The 16215-nt window shown below is 43.3% G+C and overlaps 1 protein-coding gene across 2 annotated transcripts in view; it reads right to left on the reverse strand.

Moving 5' to 3' along the window:
* zdhhc5a (zDHHC palmitoyltransferase 5a) overlaps positions 1–13787 on the reverse strand; it is a 34354-nt gene extending 20567 nt beyond the window's left edge. The window contains exons 1-3 of one of the 2 annotated variants that reach the window (XM_076884486.1): positions 13326–13787; positions 7767–9146; positions 7345–7646 (exon numbers count right to left, since the gene is read on the reverse strand). In XM_076884486.1, the coding sequence (XP_076740601.1) occupies positions 7345–7508 (164 nt within the window). In that variant the 5' untranslated portion in view covers positions 7509–7646; positions 7767–9146; positions 13326–13787. Of the gene's footprint in view, positions 1–7344; positions 9147–13325 lie in introns of both variants that reach the window. The other variant, XM_004562246.6, reaches the window with a different exon arrangement.
* Positions 13788–16215: the final 2428 nt, after the last annotated feature.

Consider the following 16215-nt stretch of genomic DNA (forward strand, 5'->3'; position numbering starts at 1 on the left):
GAGAGCTGTGCAGGAAGTGTGATTTTATCGTGGTGGAAGCAAAACAGCAAAGGTCCGAGATGACGATGCTTATCAAACATGAAGTGTAGTTTGGATCTCCTTTTGCTGCTGGTTCAGTCAGTTTTAGTCGGAGTTACTCAACCTGCAGCATCAGAATCTGTGAGATGTCTGCGTTCAGCACCCGACGTGTCCACGATCCACGCTGTGGACTCCGTGGACTACCGGCGCTCATTTCCTGTTTTAGCTGTTCGCTGGTTGTTGACGTAGTTTTGTGAGCTTTAAGCTGAGATTCTGGCATTTCTGACAAAATACATTTATATTTAAAAATCGATTCAGGATTTAATGAATCGATGTCACTTTATTCAAACTAAAATCGATTTTTAAACCCGCCCCTTATTCACTGACCACCTGAATGAAGAGCAGGCAGGAAGCAGAAGATTAAAGACCAGTGCTCCCAACATTCATAAGAAGAGGAGCGACTCTGGTTTTATATGTTAAACATTAGGGAGGAACACATGAGCATGAGAGTGTGAAATGGTTGGTAATCCTGCTGAAGCAGAACAACACGGCCGCTCTTTGGAACATGTTACAGGTATGCACTCCGTTTACATGTGATAGTCACATTTGACTTAATTACTCACGTACGGCTGGAAAAAACACTTTAAAATGTTCATTAGTTTAAGTTAAACAATGACTTTTGGCTCCCAGGTTGCTGCATGAAATATTCATGCTCAGTTTGTGTGCACTCGTTTGTCTATTTGCCTAACTTTTAATGTCAGAGAGAGTGACATACGTGCCACAGGGTGCTGAAGAGTTTAGAAAAGAGTTTTAAACCTCATGTTTGGTCATAAATGAATCTCTACGTCCTGCATGTGCAGCCAAAACCAAATGTAATGATTGCATCTGATATTTTCATCATAATATAACTAATTAACGCATTTACACAAATTAATCTGCCATCACAGTCAATGCGATTAAAATTTTTCACACATTTAACGCATCTGGAGTGCAGAATGCCTCAAAATCCCTGAAATGTTTCTGTCAGCGCATTTCATGCAGTTTGTCCAAGTACAGTTACCTCCCCACATGCCCGACTGGGCAATAGGTCTGGTAGTGACGGGCAACTGAACCAATCAACTCAGTAGGAAGATGATAAACGCACATCAGCCCTCTCGATTGGACATTTGAGCATTAAAACAAATAAGACGGAACAGTCGGCTGATATAAAGTATTATGCACATTGTGCAAGAAGGAATTTTCTTTTCACCGAATCACTTCCAGCTTAAAATATCACATTGACACGAAGCACACGTTAGCCGGGGATGCTGCTAGCACTTTGCGACAAACCACTCAGGGAGCATCGGGGACTCAGTAAGTCTACCTCGGACACTGACTGACGCCAAGTACATCGCAACAAACTGCAGACGTGTTAATATCACTGAGAACAGGCGCTTTACACAGCTTTGGTTTAGGGCTGGGCGATATATCGAGGTTTTTAAAAAAATATTGATATATTTTCATACGAGATATAAGATGTGACAATATCCTTCATATCGATATAGTCTATGTTACGTTATAATTATACTTGTGGAGCCACAAGTTTGCCTCTCTTTCGTCCACTTTTGTCTCTACGCAACGTTACTGAACACAACTCCCCCTTCTCCCCCATCGCTTCACCTGCAGGCAAGGACAAGATGGAGAAGGCAAATCTCCGTTAACGAGTTACCGCGGATCGCCCCGTGCGTGGGGCTGGACGGCGTCAACGTGTTAGTGAGCTAACCGCGCTAACGACATGCATGGCCTAAAATCGACAGCGCGCCTTATGTATGAATTCTGGTTGTGCTTACTGACCGCAAACCGTTTTTATGTGATACATGGCGCTCAGCAATCTGTCAATAAATGTTTTAGTTCGACTTTGCTAAGCTACGGAGCTGCAGCGCTTGATGGATTGTCGGAGCATTACGGCTACCGTAGTAGTGATGTTTCGGTCGCGAACGAAACGGCTCTTAGAGCCGGGTCTTTGACGTGAGCCGGCTCCTTATTGGGAGCCGTGGGTTTTTTTTTCTTTTTTCTTTCTCACCCTCCCTCTCTCTCTCCCTCTCGCACTTTTTTCCGCTTCACTCCGCATGCGAGCCGTGTGCTTTACGCTGGGCAGAGGGGGGAGGGGCGGTAGTTACACTGTTACACTCGCAGTAGCACAGAGAGAGAAAGAGAGCCAGGGACAACAACGTCCCATTAGAAAGGTATAGTAATCATCCACAGCTATTTTCAGTTGCAGGTGATAAAGGATTCAGAAAGTTTATTCATGCAGGTCCATATGACAGAGAATGTGCATCTTCTTTTTGTTTTCATATTGTAATTTATACTTAATTGTGTTGTGGTTTGCAGTGTTTTGTGTTGTTTCACTTTAAATTTGTTTAAAAGAAAAAAGCTGAAAATTTAAATAGTTAAAAGTTGAAATGTGAATAGTTGGTTTTTGTATTATATGATTTATTTATTACATTTTATGTAGAGTGGATAAATAAAAGTATATTTACGGTGGCCCCTAGAGACAAAGCACATACAAACTCCGCAGCAAAACACAACAGAAGTGCTCCAGGATGCTAGGGGGCAGTGTTGAGCTTTTGTTACCTAGTGGCTACACAAGCCAGCAAGTACCAACGACCGGATCTGGTGTGTGGTAGTAACAGGTAAATGAACCTTTTTTTTATTTTTTTTATTATTTGAATATATGTGAGTGCTTGTGTACAAATACACAAACAATACACACATGCTTTCAATTGTGTAATTTAAGTAGCTCTGTTTTGGAAGTTCAGTTAACGCTAGGGATGTGTTTTGGAGTTTGTACGTGCTTTGTCTCTAGGGGCCACCGCATATATTTATATATAAACATATATAAATAAAACCACTTTTTTTACATTAGTAATTCCTTTTGTGCATAATTTTATATTATTGTTAATAATAAATTAAAGCAAAGAACAACCTGAAGAGCCGGTTCGGAGCTGAAAGAGCCGGTTCTCTAAAAAGAGCCGGAAATCCCATCACTAGTAACCATGTCTCTTAACAGGTGCCATTTATGGTCCTTATACACACACAAAACAGTAATATTACGTTGAAGCGCTGGAGCACTTCTGTTGTGTTTTGGAGTTGGTACTAGACGCTTCTTTTGGGCTATATTCTCAGCAGCATATTAAACATATCAGGTCCCCATAAGGAGAATCCTGTGCTAACGGCTGTCTAAATGACTCGGGTAAAGTTTGTAGCATGCATGCTTGTTGTTTTTGTCTGCTTCCACTTGTCTTTGCACTAGGATGATGTCGGCGTAAATGTGCAGTCATACTCGTTGTGTTCCCACTAGTGCTGTCAGCGTTAATCTGAAATGACGTTAACGCCACAACACGGCAAATCTCCGTTAACGAGCTACCGCCAATCGCCCCGTGCATGGGGCTAGACGGCCAACACGTTAACGAGCTAACTGCGCTAACACACTAGTTCACACCAATGTAATTAAGCATTGCATGGCACATCCAACATACTGTTTTACTTTAGTCCATGACTCGCTTACCTTCAGGGTCATACGTCACATGAAAACCAAAATAATTCCAAACGCCAGATCTGAATGAGGGTGGGGGAGGTCCATGTTGCAAGGAGAGCTTAACTTCTGTCTCGCTAGCTTGCCCTGCGCTCTTCCTCCTGACTATGCTGTCTGTGTTGAGCGCTCAGTGGATCTGCGCTCGACAGTGCAGCCTAGGCGGAGTAGTCGAACACAGATTCACTGAGCGCTCAACACAGACAGCATCATCAGAAGGAAAATTGATAAAATAAATTACAAATGTTGTATTGTTCGATACATATGCGTACCGAACCGAAAGCACTGTATCGAACGGTTCAATATCGATACGAATATCGTTGCACCCCTAATAAAAAAATATATATATATATATATATATATATATATATCTCCCCCCCTCCCTCCCTCCCTCTCCCCCTCCCTCCCTCTCCCTCTCTCAAAAGTCCGTCTTAACTCTCTTAACTCGTCTGAACTCTCACAGGAAAGAACCTGTGTTGAAAGACTGAAGAAAACTATTCTCTTTGAATTGAAGCATTTAACATTCTGCATTTACTTCATTATATTGTATAAATGTCTTTTAAAAGCTTAAATATAAAGCTGAAAAAATGTAATTGCAACCAGGGTATTGATCAAGTAATTGTGATTAATTGCGATTAATTACAGAAAACTGAGATCAATTAGTTAAGTTTTTTTCATCTATCGACAGCACTAATTATAACATGTATTAATGTGAAAGGGCAACTTCAGACAATGTTCAGTCCTCATTCTTTACAGAGCGTCCGCAGGCAGTGGATTATTGTTCTTTTACTTGATAAATAATAAATATATCCTTTGTTACTTAATATATTTAGATGCACCTCATTTTGCATACACAGACCTGTAACATACATTTCTATGGGAAACACTGGGGTAAGGGTTAGCTGTGGCAGTTACACTCTGAGTGGCAGTGAATGTTCTCACAGGGACAGATATCCATGTCTGTGCTTATCCAGGTAAGTGAGAGGCATCAGTGACATTAGCTACCCCAGTGGTTCCCAAACTTTTTTTGCTGGGCCCCCCTTTGTTTCACAAGAAAAATGCCCCCCCCCACAAAACAAAAAAACCTTCCTCCAACCACACGCCCATATTTTGCTCCATTGCTGTTTATTTCACACCTCAAACATTTAGTGAACAATTAAGCAAATACAAGTAATCTGCAGGAAGTAATAAAATAAACTACTAACTCTGTCACGCTGCGTCCGCACCTACACGGGTGATTTTGAACACGCAGCTGTTTCGTCCACGTAAACGGCGTTTCAAATCACTGAAAACTGAGATTTTTTAAAACTCCTTTTTTGCGTTTACGTGTGGACGAGGAATACAGAGTTCATCACGCAACGTCAAAGGTATGTGCCTTTTTCCACGTCACGCTGTGGCCACGTTATTGTTTACATGAGATGAACTGCAGAATGGCAGATATTCAGGGGTCCGTTCTTCGTACCTCGCTTACTACATCCAAGATCAAACCATCGCGCTAACTTTGAGCTCTCTATTCCGGTTCTCCAAACACACCTGTTGTTGACGATTAGTACAGCTGGATGAAGTAATGTGAGATCACTGGGTGGCTTAACAGGGGCTACGCATCGATAGTAGAAACATTGATCGGCAACCCTTTGATTGGTCGGCGAAAATGTCGAAGGAGTGCGCTCAGTATTTTTCGGCAGCAGAGCAAGAACTCTTGATTGAGAGATTTCAGGAGTTTCAGAGTTTAATTAAAACGCAAGGGAACACTGCAAAGGCTGCAAAAGCAAGGAGAGAGGGCTGGCAGAAAGTTGCTGACAAATTAAACTCGTAGGTAATTTAATAATAACAATAATAATGGATTGGATTTATATAGCACTTTTCAAGGCACCCAAAGCGCTTCACAATGCCACTATTCAGTCACTCTCACATTCACACACTGGTGGAGGCAGCTACAGTTGTAGCCACAGCTGCCCTGGGGCAGACTGACAGAAGCCAGGCTGCCATATCGCGCCATCGGCCCCTCTGGCCAACACCAGTAGGCGGTAGGGTAAATTTATTATATTATATTATATCATATTATATTATATTACATTATATCCTTTCACATTAGAGCCACAACAGGACCCACTAGAACATGGGAACAAGTAAAAGTGAAATATAAGAATATTCTACAGAATGGTAATATTTATCACTTATATTGCTTTTCGTCTCTTGGAAAGAGACCCTGAAATAATCTGTTTGTTTGTTTATAACAGCAACCAAGAAAAGGGCAGAGCAAACAAAGACAGGTGGTGGTCCTGCACCCCCTCGTCAACAAGTTGGTTAAGTAAATAATACCCTCACGGGAAAATCGATATCTCTCTATGAGCACACTGTCGCGCTGAGCTAAAGGATCCTGTCTCTCCCGCAATATACGCTGAATTCTGAGGACTCTCCTTATCAATCTTGCACCTTCCGCAATGGGTTGGTCGCGTATATGGACAGGACATGGCTGCGACAGGCTTCCCAAATCCACCTTCGCTTTTATAGCCGTGGTCTCTCATCTTGATTACACGAAGTGATTTGCAATTACTACTCTGAAATATGGATAACATCTGTAATAATCACATACATGTAATAGAATGTTAATAGTACATTTCCCTTTTTTAGGAAATGACCTGTATGTATCTGTGTGACATCAATAAATGGATCAGGTGCTGCATTATCTTTAGTTACATTGATGTTATTTATTTATGGTGAAACAGTGGTGGAATATCGCTGTTGCTTTCGTATAAATGAAGCGGACATACCTTAGTGGCCGCGATCTAATCCTGTTTACATAAAGTGAACCTGCTCCCGAGCAGGTTTACGCTTACGGATCTGTTGCTATGACAGCAAGTCCCGGATGGGCTTCGAAGAACCGAACGATCCAAGATCACGCGAAATCATCAATAATCAAATCCAGCTAACTTACTTAGCGAGGTACGAAGAACGGACCCCAGATGAACAGTATTTTGTCTCTATCTGCAGGTTTACACGCAGTTACTGTCCCTCCATTTACAAAGGCAGAGGCGTCACAGTGTGATTGTTTTACATGTGGTTGTTTTTTCCTGTGTAATAATGTTCAACATTGCATCAATACATTTTTCTCTCTGTGCAAAATGTGTTCAAAAACATAAACAGCTGTGAGATCCTGTTTGTCTGTGATTTGAACCGGGGGAACAAACTGTGTCAGGATCAGCCTGATGTTATTTGTATCCTGCTGTAACTTTACTGTATAAAGAGCAAACATCTCCAACATGTCAGGAGCAGTTAGTCATTACAACAAGTGTTTGTGAACTAAAGATCAAGAATGTGGGATCCTGTTTGTCTGTGATTTAAACAGCCCAGCGCTGCTCCCGACGAAGGGGAACCTGCAGGGAGACCTACCTCAGCACCTGTGCAGGTGAAGCCAAAGGGCAGATTTGCTTCACCAGATTTTCTAGTCTTTGGCTCAGAATGAAGTTGGTTTGGAAACATATTCAGCGACGCTTCATCTCCTGCTTTGTGTTTGTGTGGGAGCCCCGTGCTAGCAGTGTCCAAGCATTGTTGGGTTTTTTTTTCCCCTTTTCATGCCGCGCCCCCCCCTTGCAATGTCTCTGCGCCCCCCCTAGGGGGCGGGCCCCACACTTTGGGAAGGTCTGAGCTACCCAAACATACAACGCTGACTGTAAAATAACCAAACGGAGCAATAAAACAATGGAAATGATCACAGCCCATGAACTGTGTGTGTGCGCAGTGTTTGCACTCACGTGAAACAGAAGAAGAGCGTGGTGGAGCCGACGAGGAAGAACGCTGCTGCTGACACAGGAACGTAGCGTGAAGGTCGCAGGGGTCTGCTGGACGGGACTACAGCATGAGGGAGGGGGGACGAGGATGGACCCCGCCCTCCGCTCTTACTACTACTGCCTGGCATCACTTCCTGTTAGTAGTGATGTGTGTGTCCACTAACTGCTATCCAAAGTCATTTATCATCAGCCTTAAACGTTCCCTTACGTGTACAGAGAGGGTTTGGTGTGCAGGGACTGTCGATAATAGTTGGAAGGTTTCACTTCTGAGATGGAAAAGAGAAAAATGCTTTACTGCACGCTCAGATGGGAGGAGGGCTGGATGCTTGTTATCTCAGGTTCTTAGGTCAATCCTGATCAACTGTGACAGATTAAAGTAAGCTTACAGGTCTGTGCTGTAAAAGCCTCGTTTCCCCGTCTGCCTAAAAAAAAACAAAAAAAAAAACAGGTGGGAAGACAGGCTGCACAAATAAGCCACTGAACGTAAAGAGGAAGGTGCCTGATCCACCGTGTGCCACGAGCAAACACGCTAAAGTTCTATTCTGTTTATTCCAACGTGTCAGTCAAGTATGAATACGACAGAAGGCGGTCTTTCCCAAAGGTCCCAGAACAACTGGTCCGCAAACGTCAACAAAACAAAACAAAAAAAATTGGCAAAATGATAAGAGTACAGTTTTAAATGGAGAATGGCTAATTGTGAAAAACAAAAACTATTTAGTACTTTGGTGCTGTGAAAAAACTCAAATTGTAACAGAACCTCGCAGCCTGATTGGTCCTCAAATAGGAGAAGGGTGAGCGCAGAGGCGGAGCTGTTTGGGTAGCAAGCAGTGAGAAATGTGATGAGGCTTAAAAAGAAAAGTGTGAATGAAAAATAAAGCACTGGATGAAAATGTCACTGCTTTGTGTTTTTTAAAAGCCGAGTCCTTCACATCAGCAACAAGCTCGTCCACACTAGCAAAATGTTCTCAGGTCAGGGGAACGATCCGAGGACAGGCTTTAAATTTAAAAAATGCATCAACCCCGACTGGCCTTCAGTCCAGGACTTGTATTAGAAACAGCAGTCTGTAAGCGGGCCAATGGAGTAGCCTGGTTTTCTTGTGTCGGGGCATCCCTAGACCCCGCTGGTGGCCGATTCAAACCACCACACCTGCAAGCTGCACTGTAGATGTGATCGCAAGACAGGAGGCAGTTTGTGAGTGGGTAACACTTTCCAAAACAACTGGGGGAAAATCCAGTAGACCATCCATTAGTATCCTTTTCATTAGTATTGGAAGTGTTGAGAAAGAGCCAAACAGGGAGGCCCGGGCTATGTGTAAACAGGTAGTGGTATCACATCAGCCAGCCATGGCAACACGGACCTACTCTGTTCCTCCGATGGTTTCATGGGTGTCAGTTATGCAACAGAAATGTCGGGCATCCCAGCTTCAGGCAGTTTTGTGTTTTTGTGCCCTCTCCTCCAGGGACGTCCCTCCACTTCCTTCCCTAGCAGAGCACTGAGGCATTGATAACACCCTCCCCACAACAATCCCGTGGAGGTTACAGTCTCTCCAGAGCCGTGCCCTAAAAACAACCTCAACAAGAAGGGAAAAGTGGTGCCTTTAATATGTAGGAAATAGAGGTTCCAAAGGCCAGCTGTGTACTGAGTATTCCTCAGGATGCAAACACGTTTCCTCGTCTGGTGGGTAAACAGATGAAACACTGGAACAGTAGAATCTGTCCGGAGTCACAAACAGCTGAATCCAGTCCCACGGTTGGTCAGGATGCTCCTATAGTGGTAAGAACAGGAAGAGAAACTATTATTTTCCACAGCCTTTGGGAGCTGCATTCACTGATCAGCTGTCACTGATCAATAGGATCAAATGCTGCTGCTGTGGAATTACTGACTGCATTCACTTTTATTAAGAAAACAGTAACTCGAGGTGCTGCAGTCAGTGGTGCTGGAAACACTACCTCCTCAGACTGTTCTGATCAGCAGTGCTGCTTACAAATCAAATAATGAGAAGACATGTTTTATGTTTCACAGCAGGGATTTTCCCAGGGGACCAAGAACCAATTCAGGGAGTTGGGAAGTAATCCTGCATTTGGATGGGAGAAGGCAGCAAGAATGTCCATCTTATGCTGCAAGTGTAAAAATCTATGAAAAAGACAATGAGGGAACTAATCTGACAGAGTGTGACTCTCCGTGTTTAAGTGTACACTGAAACTTCAAATGGAAAGTATAATGGCAAAAACAGAAAATCATTTTATGGTCAACTTCAAAGTTTGCCCACGGACTGCAGTTGGTGCTTCCAGGGTGTGATGGCTGCACCTACAGCCACACAGTGGTAATACCCACCATGTTAGTGTGGAGGCTTATAAGTAACCTTGCATTCACACGTCTTTCTTTAAATATAGGAATTAATTTACAGGACAATAAATAACTGGTTTTGGTTTAGAGTTAATTCACATATCCACATAACGCTGCCTTCTAAAATAAGTGCGCACATTTTAGTTTACACTGTTATGTATGATTGATCTTTTTGTTTTCTGCGTTACCGTAGTTGCAGCTGTTCCAGTCCCTTGATTAGGAGCCAAGACGTGGAAAAGGGGCGGAGCGAGCTTTAAAGGAGACTACAAATTGGTTCACGCCATAACTCAGGACCATGGGGGGGGATTGGAGTTCATTATGTTTAGTTAGGTTTTGTGTGTTTTAGCCCTTCTCCTGTTTTTGTGGGCTGATCAGCCACTATTTAAGTTTCTCCTTTGTCTCCTTAAGTTAGGTCAGTTTGTTTGAGTTATCAGTTGTGTTGTCAACTTTGAGTAGAGTTTTGTTATTTTGACCTCTTTTATGGGCCCAAGATTTTGATTCTTTTTGCATGAGTTAACCAATTATGTTTTTAGGGTTAAATAAAAAATCATTTTTTTGGACTTTAACCTGTGCCTAAGTTTCCTTCACTGCTCGGTCCATCACACAGGGCCTGACGATGCTTCGTCTTGTGATAAGCTGTCAGACTGTGCTACCAAAGAGTAATTCTACCTCACAGGCCAAACCTCTGTAGCTTTACAGGTTAGTTTATGTATGTGACTTTTGTTAACTAAGTAAAAAGTGTTACTGGTAATTTGATGAGAACAGTCAAAATCTAAAAATAAGGGTCTTGGGGACAGACCGTCGCCCCCTCGGCACTGCCTGCATGTGTGTGTGCTGGCAGAACGTTGACTGGCAGCATCACAGGCCAATCCCTGCCTTTCTGATACTGCAGCAGAGCCCAGCAACAAACTGGGAAAGCTAGTATAGGGACATGGTTTAAGATGCTGAGGCTGAATTTGATCCCCTCTTCAACCAGCTCCTCCATCACACTCGTAAAAGCTGCTGCCACTTGGAGCTCACGGCAGTTTTTTTGGTTTACAGGCATTTCCTGCCATTCCTGAAATATAGTCATGCCTTGGTTAGGACAGACTCAACAGTGGGACGCGCTCGCTCTGTGACACTGCACAGGTTAGCTTACAGTCTGATCATGTGGAGCAGCAAGGACCTACCCTCATTGGGCACAACACACTTCCTGGTGCACAGACCGGGAAAGTGGGAATCCCCTCAACGGGGAGTAGGACTAAGAGGTTTAGGAAAAGGGAACCAGCTCTGTATCCTGGACTCATCTCATGAAGGAAGCTTATGCCACATCACTGACTGGCACATTAGGTGCTGGTGGAGGCCACTGTGATGGCATACGAGTGCCAGGACTACAACTTCCTGCGTGCACGTCACACCGGAGGAATGTCGATCTCACGGACCCTTCCTGAGTGTTTCTGTGGAGGACATCAGTGCAGCAGCTCGTTGGGCATCTCCACATACAGTTGTTAGCTTACTGCCTCAGTGGGACTGTGCCCTCACTGCCACACTCAGTCTTTTGTGTGGGTTCTTGGCTTTAAGCTGACCTTTAGGGTGGACGTCAGGTTGAAGCATGTGGGTTGATGAGTTGTAGGCTTTGTAGCAGACTACAGCTCCCATACGAGATGCCCAGTGGTTACCAGAGTAAATCCGGATTTCTGGAAACTGAGTAAAGCCGGCCAGTCTGCCAGGGTCCACCTAGGCCTGAATGAGTTATATTTCAATGTCCGTCAGACTGACAATGTTTTATAATTCTCACATCAAGGTACGAGGAACCAGTTACTGGAGGTGAAAAACATTTTAGTTATATAAAAACCAGACTTGATTTAAAAAAAGAAACTGAAATGGTTTTCTAAACTTACAAAAAAAAAAAAAAAAAAGACTAAATGTCTAGAGGAAATATCCTTAGTATTTGTATCTGTTAGTTTGTTAATAAAACAAATAAACTTACCCAACGAGTTGACAGACATGTTTGAGACTCTCGATGTCTACAATTACACCGTGAGTCATCTGCTTTCAAAAATCAGGTTTTTACTGTACCATCTATACTAATTTTCTTAAAAACTTTCCTCTGACACATGGCCTCCATACAGTAATGATTAAAAAGACTAAAACTAACTGAAACTAAACATCTTGAAACAATAAAAACTAAGAGGAAATAAGACAATCCACTCTGGAAACTAAAACCAAACTGAATTCAAAACAAAAAGTCTGAAAACTAACTAGAAATGATAAAACTACGATAACTGCTGTGAACAAACGTTAGCTATGAAAACTTAACAGATCACTTAAAGCCTGGATCAGTCCGTTTCTATTAGAGATTAATTGGCAGGGAAAAAACAACATCATTTTGATCGAACAAAGTTATAAAAAAAATAAATAAAATGAAAGTGCACATGTCAGGACTGCAGTATGTGGTCACCCTGAGGGAGCATTCAAAACTGTTGGATCCAAAAGCACCAGGAGTATTTCGCTAAATTCTTGAGCCACCACTCATTTCTTTACATTTTTGTGAGCAAAATGGTGCAAACACAGATGGAAATGCTTCATATAACCCACAGACAGATCCTGTACAATTCTAACAAGTTTCTCCTCTTTTCAGCAACGGGTCTTATGTAAGCTGGTCAGTACTTCACAGTGGATTCATGCTCCCATCAGGCAGAATCTCCACCCTTCAAGAAAACCTACAAGCACAATGGCACCACCTTCCATCTGAAGCAGCCTACAGCGCTGTCAGCACCTATGCACACACAGATACTGGGTGTGTATATCCTGCTGCAGTCCCAGCAGCAGACAGAGCCTTGATATATGCAAAGTGGAAAAAGGATGGCTTTTACTCAAAGATTATAATCTCCGAACACTGGCTGTGAATTGTCATTTTAATCGCGTTGAAAAAGGAAAAAACCCAGTAACGTGTCAAGTGCAGCGCGGGGATGTTCGGCTGATCCCGCAGAGCCAGGCGGCTGCCCGATTTACATGAAGGAAGCGGGCAGCGGACCAGACTCGGCCCTGCCAGGCTGGTCTTTACAGACGAACAGGGCGTCACGCTAAACGGCTCTGTGAAGCTGCCAGTGTTAACATGGTGGTCGTTATCATTACCATCCTTTCAGAGACACCGTGCAGTGGTGTCAGGGCTTCACTGCCAATACTCAGGAAGCAGAAGCTGACGGAATGTTCTGAGCCCCCGAGTGAGCGACACACAGCCCACACTGAAGCCGGGGTGGGGACGCAGAGCATTAGCCACCGAGAATGGTGCTAACGTCAAAGGGATTGGAGAAAATTTCGCTAAGATTTCAATTCCGGTGATAGCTAGCTTACACGCCTATCTTCATGAAATGAGTGGGATGGAGAAAACGAAGCCGAGCCACAGGACGCGAGAGTACGGCCACAGCCACGGGCTCTGCCTTGCTACTATGAGCTATGTGGACATCTAAAAATACCATTCATACAGGCACTCCACCGACTGCTAAAGCTCAGTATAACGCTGCTGCCCGAGTAAGCATTAACATGAGCTAACCGTGAGCTACCTAGGTCTGTACTGCTTAACCCTGGCTAGCAGCTAGCTAACAATTCATCTCACCTGCGAGGTTCAGTTCCAAACACAGTAAACCCGATGTTTCACTGTTGGTCATGTTTTTTCTTCCTGCGGTTAGAATGACAGAAAAGTCGTTGTATCCGTCAGAAATCCATACTCCAGCCTTTCAGCGGTGATGGGGTCTTGTCTTGGTAGCTAGCTGTACCAGTTCCTGGCTAATTCAAAGATAAATAATCAGCTAGCAGCCCACCGATACGTCTTCCGTCATTTTACTACAGGCGGCTAGCTTGACCAACTGTTCGTAGAAGAGGCTGCTCGGTTTGTAACTTATCCAGGCCCGTGCAACGCCGAGAGGCCGCCAAATAAACGTAATCCCACAATAATTACGTGTTCTTCTCACAAATCCATAGTATTACTGGGTAACAGACTGTCAAAGAGCGACATATTTCTCAGTACTATTAAACTCTGATGCCAGCGTCCAACAGCAGACTTATCGCAATAAAAATAACAGTGATTGGACAACAGGGCTGTCAATCACCCTACAAGCGTATTGTATTCCTTCTGCACCTGCAAGCCCTCCCCAGTCCCCGCCCCCTGAACGCCGAGCGTCATGATTGCTCTTTATCGTGATAAAATTGATAGAGCAGCACAGAGCAGCACCCACACGTGTTAAAATACTTGCAGCTGAACGTTATTGTCACTGAGGCTGGATGCTACATAAGCTGAGGGTTTAATCCTTTCATGTGACACACTGACACAGTAACGTATGTTTGTTATATGTGTATGTGCACCCGTATTCTCGTTATAGGACTAACACACGCACACGCATACACCAACAACACAAAGGAGAGATTAAATGGACAGCAGGCGCTGTGATAAGCGCACAAACAAGTCCCCCATCAGCAGCCACAGACACAAAATCGCTAATATTAAATCTAAAATCCTGCCACAGGAAAAACATAGATGCGGCTGTATTATGGCACGGTGTGTGTGTGTGTGTGTGTGTGTGTGTGTGTGTGTGTGTGTGTGTGTGTGTGTGTGTGTGTGTGTGTGTGTGTGTGTGTGCTTCTTGAAAGACTGGACAGTTGGTGAAGGGGCAATCATAGAATTGAAAACAAAAACCAATGGATTTTGTGATGACCCACTTCTCAGAGGGGGTGGGGGTCATTATGTGCACTTCAGTCTAAAAACCTGATTAGTAAAGAATAGGTTACATTTTTTCACTACTTATCACTTCATGTAGACCAATCAGTCATAACAAAATTCACAATCAGTACTGGTGAATATTGTAGTCTCAGTTATTTAACAGGATTATTGACTACACCTTTCCTTATTCCAGTGAAATTTAAATGTAACACACAATGCCTCTGTGGTGTTATTAATGAAATAATGACTCAGTGTAGCACATCATGTGCTGTTGTTTATGTGTACTTTTTTTTTAGCACCACTTCTTTCTACATTGACCAAGGTATGAACATCAGACCACTGCTAAGAGCATCACACTGTTCTAATAAGCCAGGATGCAAAGCAGGGATACTTACAAACCAAAAACATAAATGTGAACAAAGAGAGTTATTCTAACTGACGGTGGTTTTGTTTTTCTTCCTTCAAAACAATAAAGAGCGTTCTCAAGAAAACAGCTGACAGTTGGTATCAGTGTTGGGTGTAACATACCCAGATTCATTTTTTGTTGTAGTTTGTTGTGCCTCCTCTGGGTACTCTGGCCGTCCCACACAGTCCATAAACATGTCTCTGTGTTAGTTCAGTTTATTTTCATTTATAGAGCACCAAATCACAACAAGAGCTGCCTCAAGGACTCGACTTTAAACACTCTACAGCTCTGGTATTGTGCCCAGGGTGCAACACACCTCAGCCCAGTATCAGCTGGGATATGGTCTAGAAACCCTAATTTGTATAAGTAGTCAAGAAAATGAATGATGGTTGTGCGGGTTCAGAGCTGTTTCCCAGTCATCTCGAATGTTAGGAGCTTCAACAGAAACGCAACTGTTTGATATAACATTTTCAGGGACCTTTATTTATTCATATAATTCTACAACAAATCAGAGCAGCATTGCAATCAAGCAAGACACTGCACACACATGTACAACAATGTACACAGGCCTTAATCACCACTGCTGAACAATGTCACAATAACACACAACAGGTGGATACAATAGGCTGGCTACACCATAACTACAACATTCTCTCTGTCTACAATGTGTTATGAAATCAGTCACCCGGTTCTTTTTATTCCTCGAGCATCCAGAGACGGCACCGGACTCAGTAGTCATTTTCACAAAACCTTTATTCACCTTCATTCATCTTCATTTAAGCATCTTCTAGAAGGGGAGAGGTGCCAGCGACCCCATCATAAAACCCCCACGGTGTGCTGCAAACTCTGTGTCTGTGTGTGTACGCACGAGCACGTGAGTGCCTGTGTGTGCGCTGAAGGAAAAAAATGTCCATCCCGGTTTTCCCTCCAAGGCACGAGCGATAAGCAGAGTTCTGTCCTTTCCTTCTAAGATTCCTAATTATTTAAAGTAACACTCAGGTATGCCATTCAGCGTGTTAGTAAGAGCTCGGGAGCAGCTTGGGAGAACAAGAAAACAGAGACTGCTTTAGGTTGCCTTCCCAATCGACTCAAAGGTTTATTTAGTACATAACAGCTTATATAGAGGAAAAAAAGGTTCGTGTGTCAGCAGATTCTCAGTTCAAACCGGTACAGACCAAATAAGGAAACGTCTTCCTGCCTTGTGAGCAAAGAAGTATCCTGTGTGTAGTTTATCAGTTCAGCTACAATTTATGATCATCCCAGCAAAATACACTCCTAGACATAGAATACAGAGTTCTTTCATTAGTGAATTCTGAAACGAACCACCTGGCCTTTAACAAGCCTTTTTCTAAGAGATAAAGAAAAAGGGAGGATGGGAGTAAG

Source organism: Maylandia zebra, linkage group LG6 (genome assembly GCF_041146795.1).
Source record: "Maylandia zebra isolate NMK-2024a linkage group LG6, Mzebra_GT3a, whole genome shotgun sequence".
Lineage (NCBI taxonomy): Eukaryota > Metazoa > Chordata > Actinopteri > Cichliformes > Cichlidae > Maylandia > Maylandia zebra.